A 20,590-nucleotide genomic window follows, 5' to 3' on the forward strand; every position below is an offset into this window, starting at 1 on the left:
AAATTTAGACCAGGAAAGCATCTGTGTCATTTTTAGATTTTAACCACTCTAAACATATTTTATACTTTATGGCTATTCAAAAATGGCACTTTTCTTTTAAATCATGAAAATGTGTTCAAATCTTGGAATATTTATATATTTTTAAAGCGAACATTTTTTAACTCAAACCTTTGCTTCTGAAACAAAAAGATATATAATTATATATCACAATGTTTATTGCAGTATACATACACAAGTATTCCAAAATTGGAAAGAGGTACTTTAAGTTTAAAGGTTTTATGACATTCATTTTAATTTATTTTTCTTTTTTCTTTTAGGTTTTATGACCTCAATTACACCCAAAAAACCTGAACTTTGAACATTCAGTGGATTTTCTGTGGTCTGAAGTTTTCTTTGGGGTTTGGAAGCCTTTTGAGCTACAATGAAAACAGGCAACACAGTGAAAACAGTGACATCTGCTGGCAAATCCCATTGACTTATATGGGATTTGCAGGGTCTTACATCACTTACTGCCGGCAAATCAGAGCACCTGTTTGAGCCAGAAAACCCCAGATCACAGAAAATCTACTGAATGTTAAAAGTTAATGTTTTTTGGGTGCAATTGAGTTTAGAAAACCTAAAAAAACAAGAACAATTCCAAAACCTTTTTTTTTATGTCACAAACCCTTTAATATGACAAAGGTACTCCCATATCCACTTGTTTATTTGGCTCACTTCACAGTTCACACACATGAGCGTTTTTGAATGTTGTCCTCTTTGTACAGCGATAGCCTATCTACATTAAAGCTCTCAATGCATCACTTGTAGATGTGCTATTTTATTTTCTGTTATTATTTTAAGATAATACAGCATTTGAAGTGGTTAAACTAGCAAGACAACTAACTCCTGCCCTCCTGCCCCGGGCAGGTAAATAAAATGGTCGAGCAGCAGGTGAAGTTTGCTACTGTACCTGTTTGCCCGGCCGGTCAAGTGCACATTTTGAGTGGGGATGCAACCGTCTTTAGTTTTCTATAAACACAACACGAGATATAACTGTCTTGAACGTGCTCTCCCTATCCAAGTCCCTCTCCCCACCACACACACACACACAGCACACACACACACTGAGCGTGAAGTAGCTACGGCACGCACTCCGGCGAAAACAGCTATTTTACAAGCTCACAACATCACCATGTTCAAAGCCATGAGTTTTCTCAAGCCAAGGCTTAAAATTGTGACCGTTTTGGTCACAAATGCACCTGAACTTTAATCGGTGCGACTTATAAATATTTCTGGGTGCACCTGTGCTGCTCTCCATAATTTCTGTAGTGCAGGTCAAACTGGGGGTCCTTGAAATTTTCTTATCTTTTCAAATGGGGCCTAATAATAAGCATTTGTAAGGCTACTTACAAATAGTAACTACTTTATAGTGCTGTTTTTATTCATTAAAAAATGAAAAGAATCCTAACATATTATACAAGATCAAATGAACGGCAATTAACTATTTTTGGGGTGCCAAGTGGACATCCAACTTGACCTGAGGCAAGTAGAACAGGACCTGTACTTGCCTGACGGGCAAGTGCCTCTGAGACCTTAGTGTCGACCCCTAGTCCAGAAGCATCTCATCTTGTATATAGAATGCAAAGGTGTGATTTCTTTACCTTGGTTGGCAGTATGTAGAACAACAATTCTAAAAACAACATAATTTTACATATTGTTTTAATTGTTCAGCAAACATGGTGTGTGTGTGTTGGGAGGGGCTCCTTTCTCAGGATTTCACAAATGTGCCCATTGTGCGCTACCCTTTTTGACCTGACCATTCTGACCTGAGATCAGATTCTAAAAATGTCTATTACATCCTGACAGTTTCATTATTAACCCATTCTGACCTGAGATCAGATTCTAAAAGTGTCTTCGATTTTTCAAAAAATAGCAGACCTACAAGCTCGTATCGCGCCACTCGGTGGCGCGATATGAGCTTGTAGATCTGCTATTTTTCAATAGCTAAAGCATAACATGATGCCGACACCAAAATGGGTGCCCGGTCAGAATGGGTTAACTGAATTTTGGGTATAGCACTCTCCACTGATTGGTTGTTTGGTCGGTTAGTTGATTTTGTTAATTGAAAATGAATTCAAAAGTAAGTAAATTAAGAAAGTCTTACAGGCTCGTTTCCATTGTGGTCTATTGGGGAAAAGGGGGCAGGGAACAACGATACAAAACTGAAAAACAAAATGCCTTATTTTATTTTGCCCTGCCTCCCTTCCTTTTGGGAAAAGGGGGTGCAGGGAACAAGATCAATATTACAAAAAACAAAAAAACACAACTGGTCAGTTTTGAGTTTTTAAACTGACCAATACATATTATTTTTTCTTATTTTACTCTGAGAAAATAAGAATTGAGAACCAGTGGTAGATAGTTAAGTACGTACTCTACCTAAGTACAATTTTGAAGTATTTGTACTTTACTTGAGGGCAGCCTCTTCTAGTTCTATCTGGGTTGAAGAGGCAGCCTCTTCTTGTCGGGGCTTAAAGTTCTCAGTCCTGAGGATTTCATAGGGGTCATTTAATGAGATCAGTGCAGATTTGCAAAAAAAATCATTTTCAGTCTTGGGATTTTTTATGTTGGTTTTAAGCCCCGAGTCTTCTTGTTCTATCTGGGTTTACACAAGTTCCTCAGTGGCTCCCGTACGTGTATGAAAGCGCGCAGAGGACGTTCCATCCGACCTCCAGGAGCGTTCCTCCTCACTCCTCTCGCTGTGAGGACGAAACGCAAGGGGAAACTGTCCAGCTTTACTGCTCCTATCGGTGTCGTTACCGCTATGAAAGCCTCTGAATGGTGTGTGAATAATGCATGCGCTGCTCCATGGCGTGGAAAATGGAGCCTAACCCGTCGACGCCGCGAAAGCATCCGTGTCATTTTTAGACTCGAGACACAAAAGGTTTTATACTTGTGCCTATTCAAAAAAAATCACACTTGTGTGAAGTGAGGGGCACTCTTATCGTCATACATCGTCGTACATCACATTCCGTGCTCAGCCCATCATCAGCTGAGCACATTCCGTGCTTATTCACACAAAGATGTGCATGGGAGCGGCTAGTGCCCCTCAAAAATACAATAATGGGGGTCCTTGACGTGAAAGGGTTTGAGCACCACTGAACTGTCTTTTCAGAAAACGGTGTAGAACCGGCGTCGGGTCTTAATGGGTTAAGTGGGATTTGAAGGGTGATTTTCAGCCGTTTAGAAAACGGAACGGAACAAAGAAGCAACCTGTGGGACAATGCTTGTCTATTAGAAAACAGAAGCAACCTGTGGGACAATGCTTGTCTATTAGAAAACAGAAGCAACCTGTGGGACAATGCTTGTCTATTAGCCCATTCTGACCTGAGATCAGATTCATATACGAGGTTTCCGCCGGACACACACTGGTCTGATGAACCCATTCTGACCTGAGATCAGATTCTAAAAATGTCAGTCGTTCTCCGATTTTTCAAAAAATAGCAGACCTACAAGCTCGTATCGCGCCACTCGGTGGCGCGATATGAGCTTGTAGATCTGCTATTTTTAAATATCTACAGCACGACATGATGCCGACACCAAAATGGGTGCCCGGTCAGAATGGGTTAGAAAACAGAAGCAACCTGTGGGACAATGCTTGTCTATGATTCACTCGTGGAACAGAACAGAACAGAACATGGCCCGTGTGGCGTCCAGCTCTGCGCAGCAGGCATCCTGTCCGAGACAGACTGCGCGCCCAGTACACTCGTAGAAGTAAAAAAATAAATCCTTGTCATGTTTTTTTTTTTTTAATGGCAAGGTCCCCACGGTCATGATGACATTCCTGGGAATATTTTTAAATTGAAAAAAAGTCCTGGGGAAAAGGTTTGGAATTCATCAAGGGTGGTGGAAAAATATTCGTTTTTGGGCTATAGATTTTGTTAATGAGAAACATTTTCCAAATAACGTGACGAAGTATGTAACATAAGTTGTTTTTCGCGTGATCGCAGCCTAATGTGTACTGTCTGGATGTGACAAAAAGAAGCTCGCGACGTGCTGCGGCGTGATCCTATATGCCCTAGGATAGGTGGCGTAAAACAAAGATTTGGCAGGAAATTTGGAATGGAAATGATACCATTTTAACCCATTCTGAACGGGCACCCATTTTGGTGTCGGCATCATGTCATGCTTTAGCTATTGAAAAATAGCAGATCTACAAGCTCATATCGCGCCACCGAGTGGCGCGATACGAGCTTGTAGGTCTGCTATTTTTGAAAAATCAAAGACACTTTTAGAATCTGATCTCAGGTCAGAATGGGTTAATAATGAAACTGTCAGGATGTAATAGACATTTTTAGAATCTGATCTCAGGTCAGAATGGGCTAGATTAGATGTTTTATTTTTGCTACACCTCCTGTCTTTGTGCAATATTGCACATACTGTAGTAAAAGACTCATTATTGTGCTGAAGGATTGCTATATATACAGGCCTGGAAATTGGGTTAAAGGTATATTCAGTGATTTCACTTAATTCAAATATCACTTATTTTTTTGTTTTGTTGTGATAATCCTCCCTACTATAGAGTGTGCTGGCCATATAAGGAGTTCCTCCCTGTCCCCAGTTAACCCCTGGGGGTCAAAAAACCTTAGGTTTCGTTTTTGACTCTCTATCCTGATTGGACGAAAGGCTGGGTCCCACAGCCAAAAACGAAACCTAAGGTTTTTTGAGTGAAATCACTGAATATACCTTTAAATATACTGGAAAGGTTTTTGGAAAGGTTTTGGTTTTGGTCAAACTGTGTGAGAACACTGTTGTTTGTGTCCTCCTCTTGGAACAGGAGTCGGGGACGTCCAGGAAAGCACAGTGAAGTGATGAAGGTGAACGAGACCGGAGGACATTAACCACCCAAAGCTACCACGCCCGCTACCGCTACCACGCCCCCTTACTGTCCCACCACAGGAAGGAGGGTGTGCCCCCTGGGTTGCCCCCCCACTGTTCAATGCCCCAGGAACGCCATGCGCTGCACCAGGAGAGGACCCTCCACGCAGGCCGCCCCATAGACCGCCAAACCCCCCACCACCACGCCCCTTCCCCCGCACTCCTCCTCCTCCCAGAAGGCCTCTGACTGACTCTCCACCGAGGTTAGAATTTAACCCATTTAGAGTTGAACCCATTCTGACCTGAGATCAGATTCTATAAACGTCTTCTACATCCTGACAGTTTTCTGAAAAAGCTATGTTTCTATGTCAGTCGTTCTTCGATTTTTCAAAAATAGCAGACCTACAAGCTCGTATCGCGCCACTCGGTGGCGCGATATGAGCTTGTAGATCTGCTATTTTTCAATAGCTAAAGCATAACATGATGCTGACACCAAAATGGGTGCCCGGTCAGAATGGGTTAATTTCCTTTTGAAATATTCCCCCCCCCCCATAATTCAATTGGTTTTAGTTTTTAGAGCGGGGGGTTTGCTAGTCTTTATTAGGTTTGATTTTTGTGACTATTAGTTTGAGTGTTTTTCATACTTTGGGTTATTTTTTTTATAGCTGCAAGATTGAAAAGGACATAGGAGTAATTGTATTGTGTAATAAAAACTTTAAAAAAAGATAGCATTCAAAAATGTATTCAGTTACAGATGAACCACCCACAAACAAAAACTTAAGAGCATTTTGTCTATGATTTTAGTTAGTATTGTAAACACACAATACAGTTTCAGTTAGTTATCGGTTCTTTTATTGAGCGGTGCCTAACCGCTCAAATGAACAGCTGTGTGTGTCCCTATGTATGTCTCCAACTCTCCATGTATGCATGTCCGAGTGCAGACAGCTGCTGCAATACCACCAAGTGGCGCATTAATAGTGCATGTTGGGTTACATCGCATTTTTTAGACCCAGCTCGAAAATTCTATTAAGTCAACACCTGTGCTTGACTCCAAAGGCACCATTTTCTTTGTTAGTATTTAGTTCAGTTAACGAAAATGTCAGTTTCCGTTAGTTTTTGTCAAACTCTAATAACCTCTCCGCCCATCCGTCCTATAGCCCGGGAGGATGAAGAAGGTCGGCGTGTGGACGGCGGAGGACGTCTCCCATTGGCTGAGCGAGGAGGGCATGCAGGAGTACTGCGACGCCCTCCGGCAGACGGACGGCCCCGCCCTGCTCCGGCTGACGGAGGCGGACTTCTTGACGGCGCCGCTCGCCCTGGTGACGTCTGACGGCGGGAGGCAGCTGCTGGAGCGCACGGAGACGCTGCGGATAGAGACGCACATCCAGGACCACAAGAACGGACACGCCAACGGACACATGATGCCCAACGGCACCGGCACCGCCGGCGGCGGAGGCACCAGGTAAGGGATTAGCCCATTCTGACCTGAGATCAGATTCATACGAGGTTTCCGCCGGACACACACTGGTCTGATGGACCCATTCTGACCTGAGATCAGATTCTAAAAATGTCAGTCGTTCTTCGATTTTTCAAAAAATAGCAGACCTACAAGCTCGTATCGCGCCACTCGGTGGCGCGATATGAGCTTGTAGATCTGCTATTTTTTAATTTGCTAAAGCATAACATGATGCCAACACCAAAATGGGTGCCCGGTCAGAATGGGTTAGAGTCCTCAGATTCTTCCCGAACCCACGTTATAGGGGTGGGCCGGCCGGGCCTAAAATGTATGCTAATTTGTCGGGCCGGGCCTCAGGCTCCATGAAAAAAAGTATACTGTATACCTTGATTTGGTTTAATAATGAAAAAAATAAACATTTTGTTTTGTATCCATTATGAAGACTAGAAGCTCAGGGGGGCTAGAACGAATTCTGGTCGAGCTTCAAGTTGCATTAATTAGCGACGTTTTGTGAGCTTGTAGATCTGCTATTTTTAATAATAATAATAATAATATCTCAAACTTATATAGCGCTTTTCTGAGTACCCAAAGACGCTTTACATGGGGGGGGCTTTACAGAGGTAACAACAAATAAAAACAACTTTAATAGAAAAAGGAAAAATAACACTAAAAGCTAAAGAACATTAAAAGACAGTGAAAAGGGTTAGCTAGGGAAGGCAATTTTGAAGAGGTGGGTTTTGAGGGTGGATTTGAAGGTTTGAAGGGTGGGGGCATCTCTGAGTGCCTTAGGGAGGGCATTCCACAGGGTTGGGGCAGCAAAGGCAAAAGCTCTATCCCCCCACGTACGGCGTTTGGTTTTGGGGACGTCGAGGAGGTTTGCATCACCAGACCTGAGGGAGCGAGAGGGGGCATGGCGTTTGAGGAGGTCACAGAGGTATGGGGGAGCCAGGTTATTTAGTGCTTTGTAGGTGGTCAGGAGTGTTTTGAAGTGGATTCTTTGTTTAACCGGTAGCCAGTGAAGGTCACGGAGGACAGGTGTAATATGGTCTCTGGAACGGGTACTGGTGAGCAGGCGGGCAGCTGAATTCTGGACATATTGCAGTTTATTGAGGACTTTGGAGGTGGTGCCGTAGAGGATACTGTTGCAATAGTCAAGGCGGGATGAGATGAAGGCGTGGATGAGTGTTTCGGAAAATGACAGAGAGGGTCGGAGACGGGCAATGTTCTTGAGGTGAAAGAAGGCGGTTTTGGTGACTTGGTTAACATGGGGGAGGAATGAAAGGGTGGGGTCGAAAATGCTGCCAAGGTTGCGGATGCGGGTGGAGGGTGTAACAGTGGATCCATCAATGTTCAGTGAAAAACCTTGGGTGGAATTAGTGAGGGAGTTGGGACCGATAATGATGATTTCCGATTTATTGCAATTTAGTTTGAGAGAGTTCTTTTGCATCCATGTTTTGATATCTGTGAGGCAGGCAGTGAGAGTGGAGTGTGTGGTTGGGGTGATGGCTTTGGTGGAAAGGTACAGCTGTGTGTCATCGGCGTAGGAGTGGAACTGAAGCCCATGGTGACGGAGGATCTGACCTAGAGGGAGGATGTATATGATGAAGAGGAGGGGACCAAGTACTGAACCCTGGGGGACACCATGGGTAACTGGGGCAGTGGAAGATTTGCAGTTATTGATGGAGATGAATTGTTGTCGATCGGAGAGGTAGGATGCCAACCAGGAAAGGGCAGTGCCGGTTAAACCGAGGGAAAACTGGAGACGGGTGATGAGGATGGAGTGGCTGATGGTGTCAAAGGCAGCGCTGAGGTCGAGGAGGACGAGGATGGAGAGGTGACCAGAGTCGGCAGACAGGAGGATATCGTTGGTGACTTTTGTGAGTGCAGTTTCAGTACTGTGAAGTGAACGGAAACCGGATTGAAATGATTCGTAAAGGTTATTGGAGTCCATGTGTGATTTGAGCTGAGATGCAACAGTGCGTTCCAGGATTTTGGAGAGGAAGGGGAGGTTAGAAATGGGCCGGTAGTTGCTGGGGGAGTCGGGGTCAAGTCCAGGCTTTTCTAGTATAGGGGTGATGGCAGCAAGTTTGAGAGCAGGGGGAACGTGACCAGTGGACAGGGAGGTGTTTATTATGGTGGTGATGAGTGGCGAGAGAACAGGGAGACAGGCAATAACTAAGGTGGAGGGGATAGGATCGAGGATGCAGGTGGAGGTTTTCATGCCGGAGGTTATGGAGGAGAGGTCGGCTGCAGTTATTTCAGTAAAGGAAGTGAGTGAGTGGCTGGGTGAAAAGAGGGGAGGCAGGTTCAAAATCAGGTGTGGAGGTGGGTGAGGCGGCCAGGTCTGTGTGTATGGCGTCAACCTTTTGACTGAAAAAATGACAAGAATGTTTCACATTTAGTGGCAGTGAATGAGGTGGTGATGGTGTCCATAGGCTTGAGGAGTTTGTTGATGGTGGAGAATAGTGACTTTGGATTATTGCTGCCGGATTGAATGACGGATGAGTAATGGGAGGTACGTGCAGTATTTAGGGCGTTTTTGTATTGTTCCTGATGCAGTATGTAAGCCTGGGAGTGAACAGTGAGACCTGTTTTCTTCACGAGCCGTTCCAGTTGGCGGCCCTGTTTTTTGAGTTGGTGGAGATGATCATTATACCAGGGGGCAGAGTGGGTGTAGGAAACGGGTTTGGTTTTTGTGGGGGCAAGTTGATTGAGGCAGGAGGAGAGTGCATTGTTGTAGTTGTTGACCAGTTCAGTTGGGGGGGGTGTTGGAGGTGGAGTCTGATATGGTGTCAGACAGTAAGGAGGAGAGAGAGGAGGGATCAATCGATTTGAGGTTCCGGAATGATATGGAGCGTTTTTGCTTGATGAGGGGGGTGGGGGTATCAATGTCCATAGTAAGAGCCAGGTGGTCAGAGATGGTGGAGCCATGGTCTGTGCTGATGAGGTTATTGGTGGTTATTCCAGTGGTGCAGATCAGATCCAAAGTGTGTCCATTTTTTTTACTTGTTTGGGTCACGGGGAGACACATTATTCTTTCTTTTGGGTTCCGGGGAGACGCATTATTCTTTCTTTTGGGTCCCGGGGAGACGCATTATTCTTTCTTTTGGGTTCCGGGGAGACACATTATTCTTTCTTTTGGGTTCCGGGGGGAGACACATTATTCTTTCTTTTGGGTCCCGGGGAGACACATTATTCTTTCTTTTGGGTCCCGGGGAGACACATTATTCTTTCTTTTGGGTTCCGGGGAGACACATTATTCTTTCTTTTCTGTCCCGGGGAGACACATTATTCTTTCTTTTGGGTCCCGGCGGGGAGACACATTATTCTTTCTTTTGGGTCCCGGGGAGACACATTATTCTTTCTTTTGGGTCCCGGGGAGACACATTATTCTTTCTTTTCGGTCCCGGGGAGACACATTATTCTTTCTTTTGGGTCCCGGGGAGACACATTATTCTTTCTTTTGGGTCCCGGCGGGGAGACACATTATTCTTTCTTTTGGGTCCCAAAAGCTAAAAAGTTTAGGGAACCACTGCAATAAACGTAATAACATTTCCCATTCCCGTCGTCCCCTCCAGCACCAGGACCCTGCACAACGGCACCGGCCTGGGCCTCAACGGCTTCCGCAAGGAGGTGCTCATCCCCATCCCCGGGTCCTCGTCGTCGGAGGCCTCCGCCACCCGCTCGTCGTTCCCCGCCGAGTGGACCAAGACGGGCGTGGCGTTCGCGTACGCCGTGGTGTGCTTCGTGACGACCACCGTGGTGATCTCGGTGGTGCACGAGCGCGTGCCCACCAAGGAGCACACGCCCCCGCTGCCCGACAAGTTCTTCGACCTGTTCGACCGCGTGGAGTGGGCCTTCTCCATCTGCGAGATCAACGGCATGCTGCTGGTGGGCCTCTGGCTCGTGCAGTGGGCCCTCCTCAAGTACAGGTAAGCGTAGCGATGTGTTGATTTAAACCCGTTCTGACCTGAGATCAGATTCTAAAAATGTCAGTCGTTCTTCGATTTTTCTAAAAATAGCAGACCTACAAGCTCGTATCGCGCCACTCGGTGGCGCGATATGATCTTGTAGATCTGCTATTTTTCAGTAGCTAAAGCATAACATGATGCTGACACCAAAATGGGTGCCCGGTCAGAATGGGTTAATCGTAATGTCAATTGTAATTTTGTGCGTTCCTTTTAATATGAAGTCTTACCAGTTAGGTGCCTTCCATTCCGTATAGGGGTAGCCCATTTTTTACCAGTCTTCCACGTCACCTACATCGTACAGTAACGGTATGGATAAACAATATATACTTTTTGTGCAGAGTAGACAAAACATTTGTGGATTAAGTTGACTTTTGCTCTCATAATATTTTCACCGGTGTTCAAAGACGCGTCGAGGGGTTCCCACCGCCAAGTGTGGGGTCTCGTTGGCCCCAATCTTCCACACCTTTTGAGCCCAAAGTCTCTTACAATAAACAGACCTGCTATTTTAAGCACACAGCCAAGCATGAAATTACTTGTCTTTTAATTCTACTGGATCTCTTCTTTGCCATAATCCCTCCCTGACATTTATTTTTGAAACTTTGTTTTAATTTTATTTTCCAAACGAAACGTACACACGTATACACTATTCACTCTTGTATAAATGCCATTTTTCCCAAATAGCCTTGGTCCTGATTATGAGTCATTTTCTCCATGTCTATCCAGTCTATTTCTTCAATAATTTCCATCCAGCGCTTTCTGCTTTCAACCATCTCCTCGTGATGGCTTTCTTAGCTGCTATATTAGCAATATTCTGAACAGGTATAAGTCCTCATGTCCCAGTATGTCCTCTGATGTCCAAGTCCAAGGTATAAACTACGGGGGTCACGAATGATGATTTTCACCGGGTTCTGTTGAACACAGCCCCAAAAATGCCTGCGCCTTCTCACACAGCCAAAATATATGGGAGCGAGTGGCACTCGAACACCCACACTGTCTCCAGCAATATTGCTGCTCTCCCATTTGTTTGCTTTTCCCCTCCCTGACATTTCTAGTCTAGTTTTCACGTGTTGACGAAATGTTCAATATATTTAGTCGCCATCGCTTTGTGTGAGCGTGCACGGGCGTGAGGTGAACGTCTCCAGCTTCACGAAGCTACACATAAATAAAGACTTGTTTATGTCATGCTCCGTTTAACCCATTCTGACCGGGCACCCATTTTGGTGTCAGCATCATGTTATGCTTTAGCTATTGAAAAATAGCAGACCTACAAGCTCATATCGCGCCACCGAGTGGCGCGATATGAGCTTGTAGGTCTGCTATTTTTGAAAAAATCAAAGAGCGACTGACATTTCTAGAATCTGATCTCAGGTCAGAATGGGTTAACTTTCCGTCCCCAGGGCGTTCCTGAACCGTCGCGGACGGCGTTGTTGTTTTGTACATCTCAATCTGATGAGCATTCTGTACATTTCTGTCTCTCGTGCTTTGTTTTACCTCCAGGTCTATTGTCGGCCGCCGGTTCTTCTTCATCGTGGGCACGCTCTACCTGTACCGCTGCGTCACCATGTACATCACCACTCTGCCTGTGCCTGGGATGCACTTCAAATGCTCTCCAAAGGTACATTACATGCAGTACATACAGTACTGCTCTTATCTATTCTCTCAACCTGTTCAAGCTGTGACCCACCAAAATAATCACGTATAATATTTGAACTGGAGACCCCCCCCCCCCCCCACCACCACTGGCCACCATGACAAGGACTTGGAATTGTGGTAGTTCAGCTATTACATCTAGTTTGAGTCTTTTCCCCGCGTGAATTATTGTCAAAATAGCCGCGCTCACAACGCTGATGCATATACAGTATATACTGTGTATTATATAGTTTGTTGACTTTTGACGCAGTAACGGTCTTGTTTTGTATTTAAAAAAAAGGTCGTAAGGTCCCTTAAATCGTCACTTTAGAAATGTGCAGATGCCCTGTTTACTGTTGAGTGAGAAAACTAAACTTGCACATTAAAACCCATTCTGACCTGAGATCAGATTCATACGAGGTTTTCGCTGGACACACACTGGTCTGATTAACCCATTCTGACCTGAGATCAGATTCTAAAAAAATGTCAGTCGCTCTTCGATTTTTCAAAAATAGCAGACCTACAAGCTCGTATCGCGCCACTCGGTGGCGCGATATGAGCTTGTAGATCTGCTATTTTTAAATAGCTAAAGCATAACATGATGCCGACACCAAAATGGGTGCCCGGTTCAGAATGGGTTAAGGTAATCGACCCCCAGTTTGGGGAACCATAGGTATGTAATGTAACAGCAGCCACAGAGGGTGAGTTGTATGCCTTGTCATGTGAAATGCTGTAGCCCAGAAGTGACCTGTGCCCATTGGCTTTGGCGTCGGTTTACACACAGGTTCCTTTATCCAACAGCAATGCCGTCAGCGTTAATTGACTTGTGTCTTGTTGTGGCGCTAGATTTCCTAAATCTTGTTAACATGTTGAAATCCTTTTTCTGCAAAGAGAGATGACCTCACTTGATTGCCATGCACCACAGAGTCAGACTACTGTACTAATATGCAACGCAAGAGACAGAAACAAAGTGTTCCCTGTGACGCAAAAGTATTTAAATCTGTGAAACTGGAAGTAAGGTAATACTGGTCCACACCAGTTCAACTTTACAGTATCTTTAGGTGAACTCTAACCAACATCCCCACAAAGCAGAAGCGGTCACACGTGCATTTCCTCTTTAAGTGTGAATTAAACTGTGGTGAACCCCTAGTTTCTCAACATCTGGCTCTGGGCCCTCCCGGGAGGACCAGTCGGACCCCCTTATTGCCCTTAACCTTAACAGGTCTGTGACTCTGAGAGTAGTACAACAAATGGAACCAGATGGACCCCCCAAGCAGAAATCTAAAATGGCCACGTGCCCAGTTTCAAAACCTTTAATGGTGCACCTGCGTAGCTAGTTGACAACTCGAGATTGCGCCTATATCTGATCAGGTGACTAGTCAGTGGTCACATGCACTCCTTTACCTGATCAGGTGACTAGTCACATGCACTCCTTTACCTGATCAGAGCGGCTATTTAAAGGTTTTATGACATTCATTTTCATTTCTTTTTCTTTTTTCTTTTAGGTTTTATGACCTCAATTACACCCAAAAAACCTGAACTTTGAACATTCAGTGGATTTTCTGTGGTCTGAAGTTTTCTTTGGGGTTTGGAAGCCTTTTGAGCTACAATGAAAACAGGCAACACAGTGAAAACAGTGACATCTGCTGGCAAATCCCATTGACATATATGGGATTTGCAGGGTCTTACATCACTTACTGCCGGCAAATCAGAGCACCTGTTTGAGCCAGAAAACCCCAGACCACAGAAAATCTACTGAATGTTAAAAGTTCATGTTTTTTGGGTGCAATTGAGATTAGAAAACCTAAAAAAAATAAGAATTAATGTCACAATCTCTTTAAACTGCTCTGCCTACCTGCTCATTCCTGGCTTCTCTCCTGCTGTGTGGACGTCTCTGCTGCTGCTGCTGTCCTCCTGCCTCGCTTGCTGTTAACCTGCTGCTCATGACGTTTTGCAAATCCCACCGCCTCCCCAGCATCCACCTGTAGCCTCTGTTTCTAGATCCCCCCCCTGGGGTCTTAATTAATTCCCTGTAATTCTATTTGGCTTTATACAACTTTAATGAATAGGGACAGAGCCCCGACGCCAAACTACGCTTCATATAATCTATGCTCAATATTATGCAATTCCACAACGGGCATGCAGCTCCAGTTCCAGTCCCCAAGAGAAATGTGGTCATTCACAACTTTGTAATCGACAAGATGGCCTCGTAATGCATTTGTTTCAGATGTGCCAATCGGACACATATTTATTTCACGGCGACTTTTCTTATGATTTCCAGAAAAACATTGATAATTTCCCTATAGCCGTTAAATTACATATTTTTTCCTTATCTTCTCATGTGAGATGTATTCAGTTGTTAATGGCCCCATGGGTTTGTTTCCAATTGCTTCCACATTTTGTGGAATCGACTTCCTCTGGGAGTTTGACAGGCTACCTCACTGGCCACTTTTAAAACTCTCTTAACCCATTCTGACCGGGCACCCGTTTTGGTGTTAGCATGCATGTTATGCTTTAGCTATTGAAAAATAGCAGATCTACAAGCTCGTATCGCGCCACCGAGTGGCGCGATACGAGCTTGTAGGTCTGCTATTTTTGAAAAATCGAAGAGCGACTGACATTTTTTAGAATCTGATCTCAGGTCAGAATGGGTTAATCAGACCAGTGTGTGTCCAGTGGAAACCTCGTATGAATCTGATCCCAGGTCAGAATGGGCTAATCCAGGGCGCTCTCCGTAGGTTTTGATCTGATGGATATACTAAAGCGCTTCATTTCTGACTTCTCATCCGCCTCTCGTTCAAAATATGAACACTTTGGATTATTTATCGTATGAATGAAAACGAGAGCGAGGTAAGCTCCTCCCCGGATGGAGGAGCTGGACAATGAATCATTGTGTTAACCCATTTTGGGCGGGCACCCCTTTTGGTGTTTTAAACATTATGTTATAATTTAGCTATTGAAAAATAGCAGATCTACAAGCTCATAGCGCGCCACCGAGTGGCGCGCTACGAGCTTGTAGGTCTGCTATTTTTGAAAAATCGTGAAAATGTGCCTCAAATTTGGAATATATTTTTTTTCAGAACGAACGTTTTTAACTCAAATCTTTGCTTCTGGAGAGGTCCCCTGGAACAACATATTTTCAGATGGGGGGTCTCGGTGGCCAATTACAGATCATTTTTGGGGTCCTTGACATGAAATATTGAGTGATATATAGGCCTAGAAACATAGGTATTTCAGAAAACTGTCAGGATTTAGAAGGCTTTTTTTATTTCGATGTCAGGCCTAAATGGGTTAAAGAACTCAAGGACTCTATTGTACTGCCTCTATTTCTGCTGTTCATCCTTTTTTTGATTACTTTTGTTTGTTTGTTTTTCTCGTTTCCTCATTTGTTGTTTTTTGTTGTCGTTTGTGTTGTGAAGCACATAAACTTGCTTTTGAAACATGCTATATGAAAAAAAGTGTATTGTTGTTATTATCATTCTTAAAGGGATTGTGACATTAAAAAAAAGGTTTTGGAAATGTTCTTATTTTTTTAGGTTTTCTAATCTCAATTGCACCCAAAAAACATGAACTTTTAACATTCAGTAGATTTTCTGTGATCTGGGGTTTTCTGGCTCAAACAGGTGCTCTGATTTGCCGGCAGTAAGTGATGTAAGACCCTGCAAATCCCATATATGTCAATGGGATTTGCCAGCAGATTTCACTGTTTTCACTGTGTTGCCTGTTTTCATTGTAGTTTAAAAGGCTTCCAAACCCCAAAGAAAACTTCAGACCACAGAAAATCCACTGAATGTTCAAAGTTCAGGTTTTTTGGGTGTAATTGAGGTCATAAAACCTAAAAGAAAAAAGAAAAAGAAATAAAAATGAATGTCATAAAACCTTTAATGTCTTGTGTGTGTGTTCCTGTGTAGCTGTTGGGGAACTGGGAGGCTCAGATGAGGAGGATAATGAAGATGATAGCCGGAGGAGGTCTGTCCATCACGGGCTCTCACACCATGTGTGGAGACTACCTGTACAGCGGGCACACCGTCATGTTGACGTTAACCTATCTCTTCATCAAGGAATGTAAGTACGGTAACACACCGTCGTGCTAACACTAACCTATCTCTTCATCAAGGAAATGTAACTTGGCGTACCGGTATGTCCGTTTAAATTATTTAATGGTGGTGTAAATCAGTTAATCTTTGAACCAGTCAGAGCTACAATGTTGCAATGCCGGGTCCATTGTGCCCAGAAGCCCTATTGATGCAACAGTGACATCTAGTGGCGACACGGGGGAAATGGCTTATGTCTAAAAACGAAAGGGGAAATGTCACTGTCAGGCTTAGTTAATTTGTGCACTTTTACAGAGCCTTGCTCTGCCAGTCGGACAAGTGTTCCACATCTCTCCCTAGACAGACACGTCATGTACCCACACGTATCGGAGATCTTCACCACCACCATTGCTGTTAAGTAACTAAGCACTCAAGCACTGTACTTAACTCATTCTGACCTGAGATCAGATTCATACGAGGTTTTCCACTGGACACACACTGGTCTGATTAACCCATTCTGACCTGAGATCAGATTCTAAAAATGTCAGTCGTTCTTCGATTTTTACAAAAATAGCAGACCTACAAGCTCGTATCGCGCCACCGAGTGGCGCGATACGAGCTTGTAGATCTGCTATTTTTCAATAGCTAAAGCATAACATGATGCCGACACCAAAATGGGTGCCCGTTCAGAATGGGTTAACGCATTTTGGGACGGGAACCTCTTTTGGTGTTTTAAACATTGTTATAATTTAGCTATTGAAAAATAGCAGATCTACAAGCTCATAGCGCGTGCTTGTAGGTCTGCTATTTTTGAAGAATCGCGAAAATGTGGACCAAATCTTTGATTATATATTCTTTCAGAGTGAACTTCTTTTCTTTTTTTTTTTATATATGTGTGTTTATTGGTAATAGGTTTCAACAATTTTGTACAGTTTGAACATAAAAATTTTTTTCCCTCCCTCACCCCATCCCTCCCCCCAGTTATCGTCATCATCAAAACAATATAAAAAATAACATTAATAATTTAGTACAGACATACAAAAACAAACATACATACAGACATATGATATAAACAGTAGGATGCAAAAATAATAATTTAAGCACAGATAACAAAAACAATATAAATAACAAAAAATAAATAAAATAAAACAAAATTATGAGTTGGGTTATTCGAGTTCAAGAAATAGTCAGTCACAAGTTATGTCGGAAAAGATTGTGTTCGGAACGTTGTCATATATCACCCTCTATACACAGTTCTATCGTTATGTGAATGCAAAAAAACACACATAGTATTGATTCAATTCGTCTGTCGGAAGTACTCTCAGATTCTCAAAGTAGGTAATAAATGGTTGCCAGCTAGAAAAGAACCTTTCTGTCGAACCTCTAATTGTAAACTTTGTTTTTTCCAATTTTAAAAATCCCATAATATCCTTAACCCATTCTGAACGGGAACCCATTTTGGTGTTAGCATCATGTCGTGCTTTACCTATTGAAAAATAGCAGATCTACAAGCTCATATCGCGCCACCGAGTGGCGCGATACGAGCTTGTAGGTCTGCTATTTTTGAAAAATCGAAAGAACGACTGTGACATTTTTTGAATCTGATCTCAGGTCAGAATGGGTTAATCAGACCAGTGTGTGTCCAGTGGAAACCCTCGTATGAATCTGATCTCAGGTCAGAATGGGTTAGACTGTTTCTGGGTTAGAAGTTCAGAATCTGATGGCACTCCAAAAATAGCCATATGGGGTGACGGCTCCAAACGAGCCTCAAATATATCAGACAAAATCTCAAATATTTGAGTCCAATAATATACCAGCTTCGGGCAAGACCAGAACATGTGTGTGTGATTAGCTGGTGAGAGAGCACACCTATCAACATTTATCATTAATTCCAGGATATATTGCAGCAAGTTTAGATTTGCAGTAATTAAGTCTATGAAAGACTTTGAATTGAATGAGGCCTAGTCTAGCACATTGATTTGTTGACTCGATCAATAGCCACATCCCACCATTCATCAAGAAATGTTTCACCCAGCTCGGCCTCCCACCTATTCCTATTTTTGTCCATAGGGAGGATGTTTAATCTCATAAGAGATTGGTAAGTAACTGAGATTTGGCCCCTTTGCCCAGGATGCAGTATTAGGAGGTTGTCCCATGGTTTATTTGCTGGTTTCTCAGGGTAGGAGGGGAAATTGATTTTTTAACAAAATCTCTAACTTGAAAGTATCGGGAAAAGATTATCGTGGGGTAGATCATATTTGGTACGGATTTTCTCAAAACTACTGAATACATTTCTCTCATGGAGATCTGTTGAATAGAGTGAACGTTTTTAACTCAAATGTTTGCTTATTTTAAGATGGGGGTTGGTGGGCAAATACATATATTTTTGGGGGTCCTTGACATGAAACTGTTTGAGAACCACTGACATAGAAACATACGTTTTTCAGAAAACGGACAGATTTTAGAAGGCATTTGTAGAATCTTTTCTCAGGTCAATATGGGTTAATTAAGGGGCCACTTCACCCCTTTTGCAACCATATATTTTATTGATGTTCAGGACACAAACACTTTCCTGGGGGGTTTTATGTGTGTAGTATGTGTATTTAGATATTTTAGTCATGACGCCATGTTCATGACCAAAATGTCTCATGAAAATGTGATCTCACTTTCCTTCCTGGACTTACAAGTCACACCACGAGTGTGTGTGTGTGTGTGTGTGTGTGTGTGTGGCTATACATTGTTTTCATTCTGTATCTTTCCCGTTGACTGGCACCTCACAAGGACCAGTGTGCTGTGCACCTTTTTGCCTATAGTGTATTATTGTTGTTAAAGGGATTGTGACATTAAAAAAAAGGTTTTGGAATTGTTCTTGTTTTTTTTTAGGTTTTCTAATCTCAATTGCACCCAAAACTGAACTTTTAACATTCAGTAGATTTTCTGTGATCTGGGGTTTTCTGGCTCAAACGGGTGCTCTGATTTGCCGGCAGTAAGTGACATCACTTACTGCAAATCCCTATGTCAATGGGATTTGCCAGCAGATGTCACTGTTTCACTGCGTTGCCTGTTTTCATTGTAGCTCAAAAGGCCCAAAAAACCCCAAAGAAAACTTCAGACCACAGAAAATCCACTGAATGTTCAAAGTTCAGGTTTTTTGGGTGTAATTGAGTCATAAAACCTAAAAGAAAAAAAGATCAATAAAAATAAATGAAAATCAATGTCATAAAACCTTTAACCCTGTGTATTCTTCTCGTCCTTCCCAAACGGGTCAGATTCCCCAAAGCGCTTCTGGTGGTACCACTGGTTCTGTTGGACGCTGAGTGCAGTGGGCATCCTGTGCATCCTGCTGGCTCACGACCACTACACTGTGGACGTGGTGGTGGCCTACTTCATCACCACACGTCTCTTCTGGTGGTATCACACCATGGCCAACCAGCAGGTACCACTTCTGCACCTTTTTAATTATCCCATTCTGACCTGAGATCAGATTCATACGAGGTTTCCGCCGGACACACACTGGTCTGATGAACCCATTCTGACCTGAGATCAGATTCTAAAAATGTCAGTCGTTCTTCGATTCTTCAAAAATAGCAGACCTACAAGCTCGTAGCGCGCCACTCGGTGGCGCGCTATGAGCTTGTAGATCTGCTATTTTTAAATAGCTAAAGCATTACATGATGCTGACACCAAAATGGGTGCCCGGTCAGAATGGGTTAATTATTTTATTGCCATCTTACGTACATATTCGCACCCTTCATCATGACCATAGGTGAGAGTAGGAACAGTGCGGTAAGGCGGCTGCAATACCGCCCCCTGCCACTTCCGATGCTCCGGCTGATCTCCTTCTCCGTCCTCCCCTCACTCGTGAACAAGACCCTGAGATAGTTGAACCTGGGGGTAATGCTTCATTCCCTACCCGGACTGCACGATCCACCGGTTTCCTGCTGGGAACCATGTCCTCAAATTTGAATTTTTTTGAATTTTGAATTTTGAATTTTGAATTTTGAATTTTGAATTTTAAATTTTGAAATTTTGAAATTTTGAAATTTTGAAATTTGAAAATTGAAATTTTGAAAATGTTGTTTTGAAAAATTGAATTTTTTTCACGATCCACCGGTTTCCTGCTGAGAACCATGTCCTCAAATTTGGAGACGCTGATGCTCATCCCAGCCTAAGTTCGCTGTCCACGGTGTTTCTGATGCGTCCGAGGTTCAGATGTCATTCGTGATTTTTGTACTGCATCGCTCTCCATGCCGGTACCGTGAGGCGTGAGCCAGTCTGTAGTAATCTGTAGTAGTCTCTTTGGTACCTTTTTAACCCATTCTGACCTGAGATCAGATTCATACGAGGTTTCCGCCGGACACACACTGGTCTGATGAACCCATTCTGACCTGAGATCAGATTCTAAAAATGTCAGTCGCTCTCCGATTTTTCAAAAATAGCAGACCTACAAGCTCGTATCGCGCCACTCGGTGGCGCGATATGAGCTTGTAGATCTGCTATTTTTAAATAGCTAAAGCATAACATGATGCCGACACCAAAATGGGTGCTCGGTCAGAATGGGATAAGGTAGCAACGGCAACAATCCTAGTAGTTTTCAACACTGTCTGAGCGCAAAGGCTTGCAATACAAGAATATATTTGGGTAGA

The 20,590-nt window shown here is 43.4% G+C and overlaps 1 protein-coding gene across 1 annotated transcript in view; it reads left to right on the plus strand.

The window, feature by feature from the left end:
* The window catches only part of sgms1a (sphingomyelin synthase 1a), a 72,120-nt gene that overhangs the window by 46,995 nt on the left and 4,535 nt on the right, over positions 1–20,590 (plus strand). The window contains exons 2-7 of the mRNA XM_083775630.1: positions 4,814–5,117; positions 6,012–6,316; positions 9,889–10,242; positions 11,779–11,896; positions 15,822–15,975; positions 19,214–19,380. Coding sequence (XP_083631756.1) covers positions 6,021–6,316; positions 9,889–10,242; positions 11,779–11,896; positions 15,822–15,975; positions 19,214–19,380 — 1,089 coding nt within the window. The 5' untranslated portion in view covers positions 4,814–5,117; positions 6,012–6,020. The remainder of the gene's footprint in view (positions 1–4,813; positions 5,118–6,011; positions 6,317–9,888; positions 10,243–11,778; positions 11,897–15,821; positions 15,976–19,213; positions 19,381–20,590) is intronic.

The sequence above is a fragment of the Protomyctophum parallelum genome, assembly GCF_964188405.1.
Source record: "Protomyctophum parallelum genome assembly, chromosome: 10".
Taxonomy (NCBI): domain Eukaryota; kingdom Metazoa; phylum Chordata; class Actinopteri; order Myctophiformes; family Myctophidae; genus Protomyctophum; species Protomyctophum parallelum.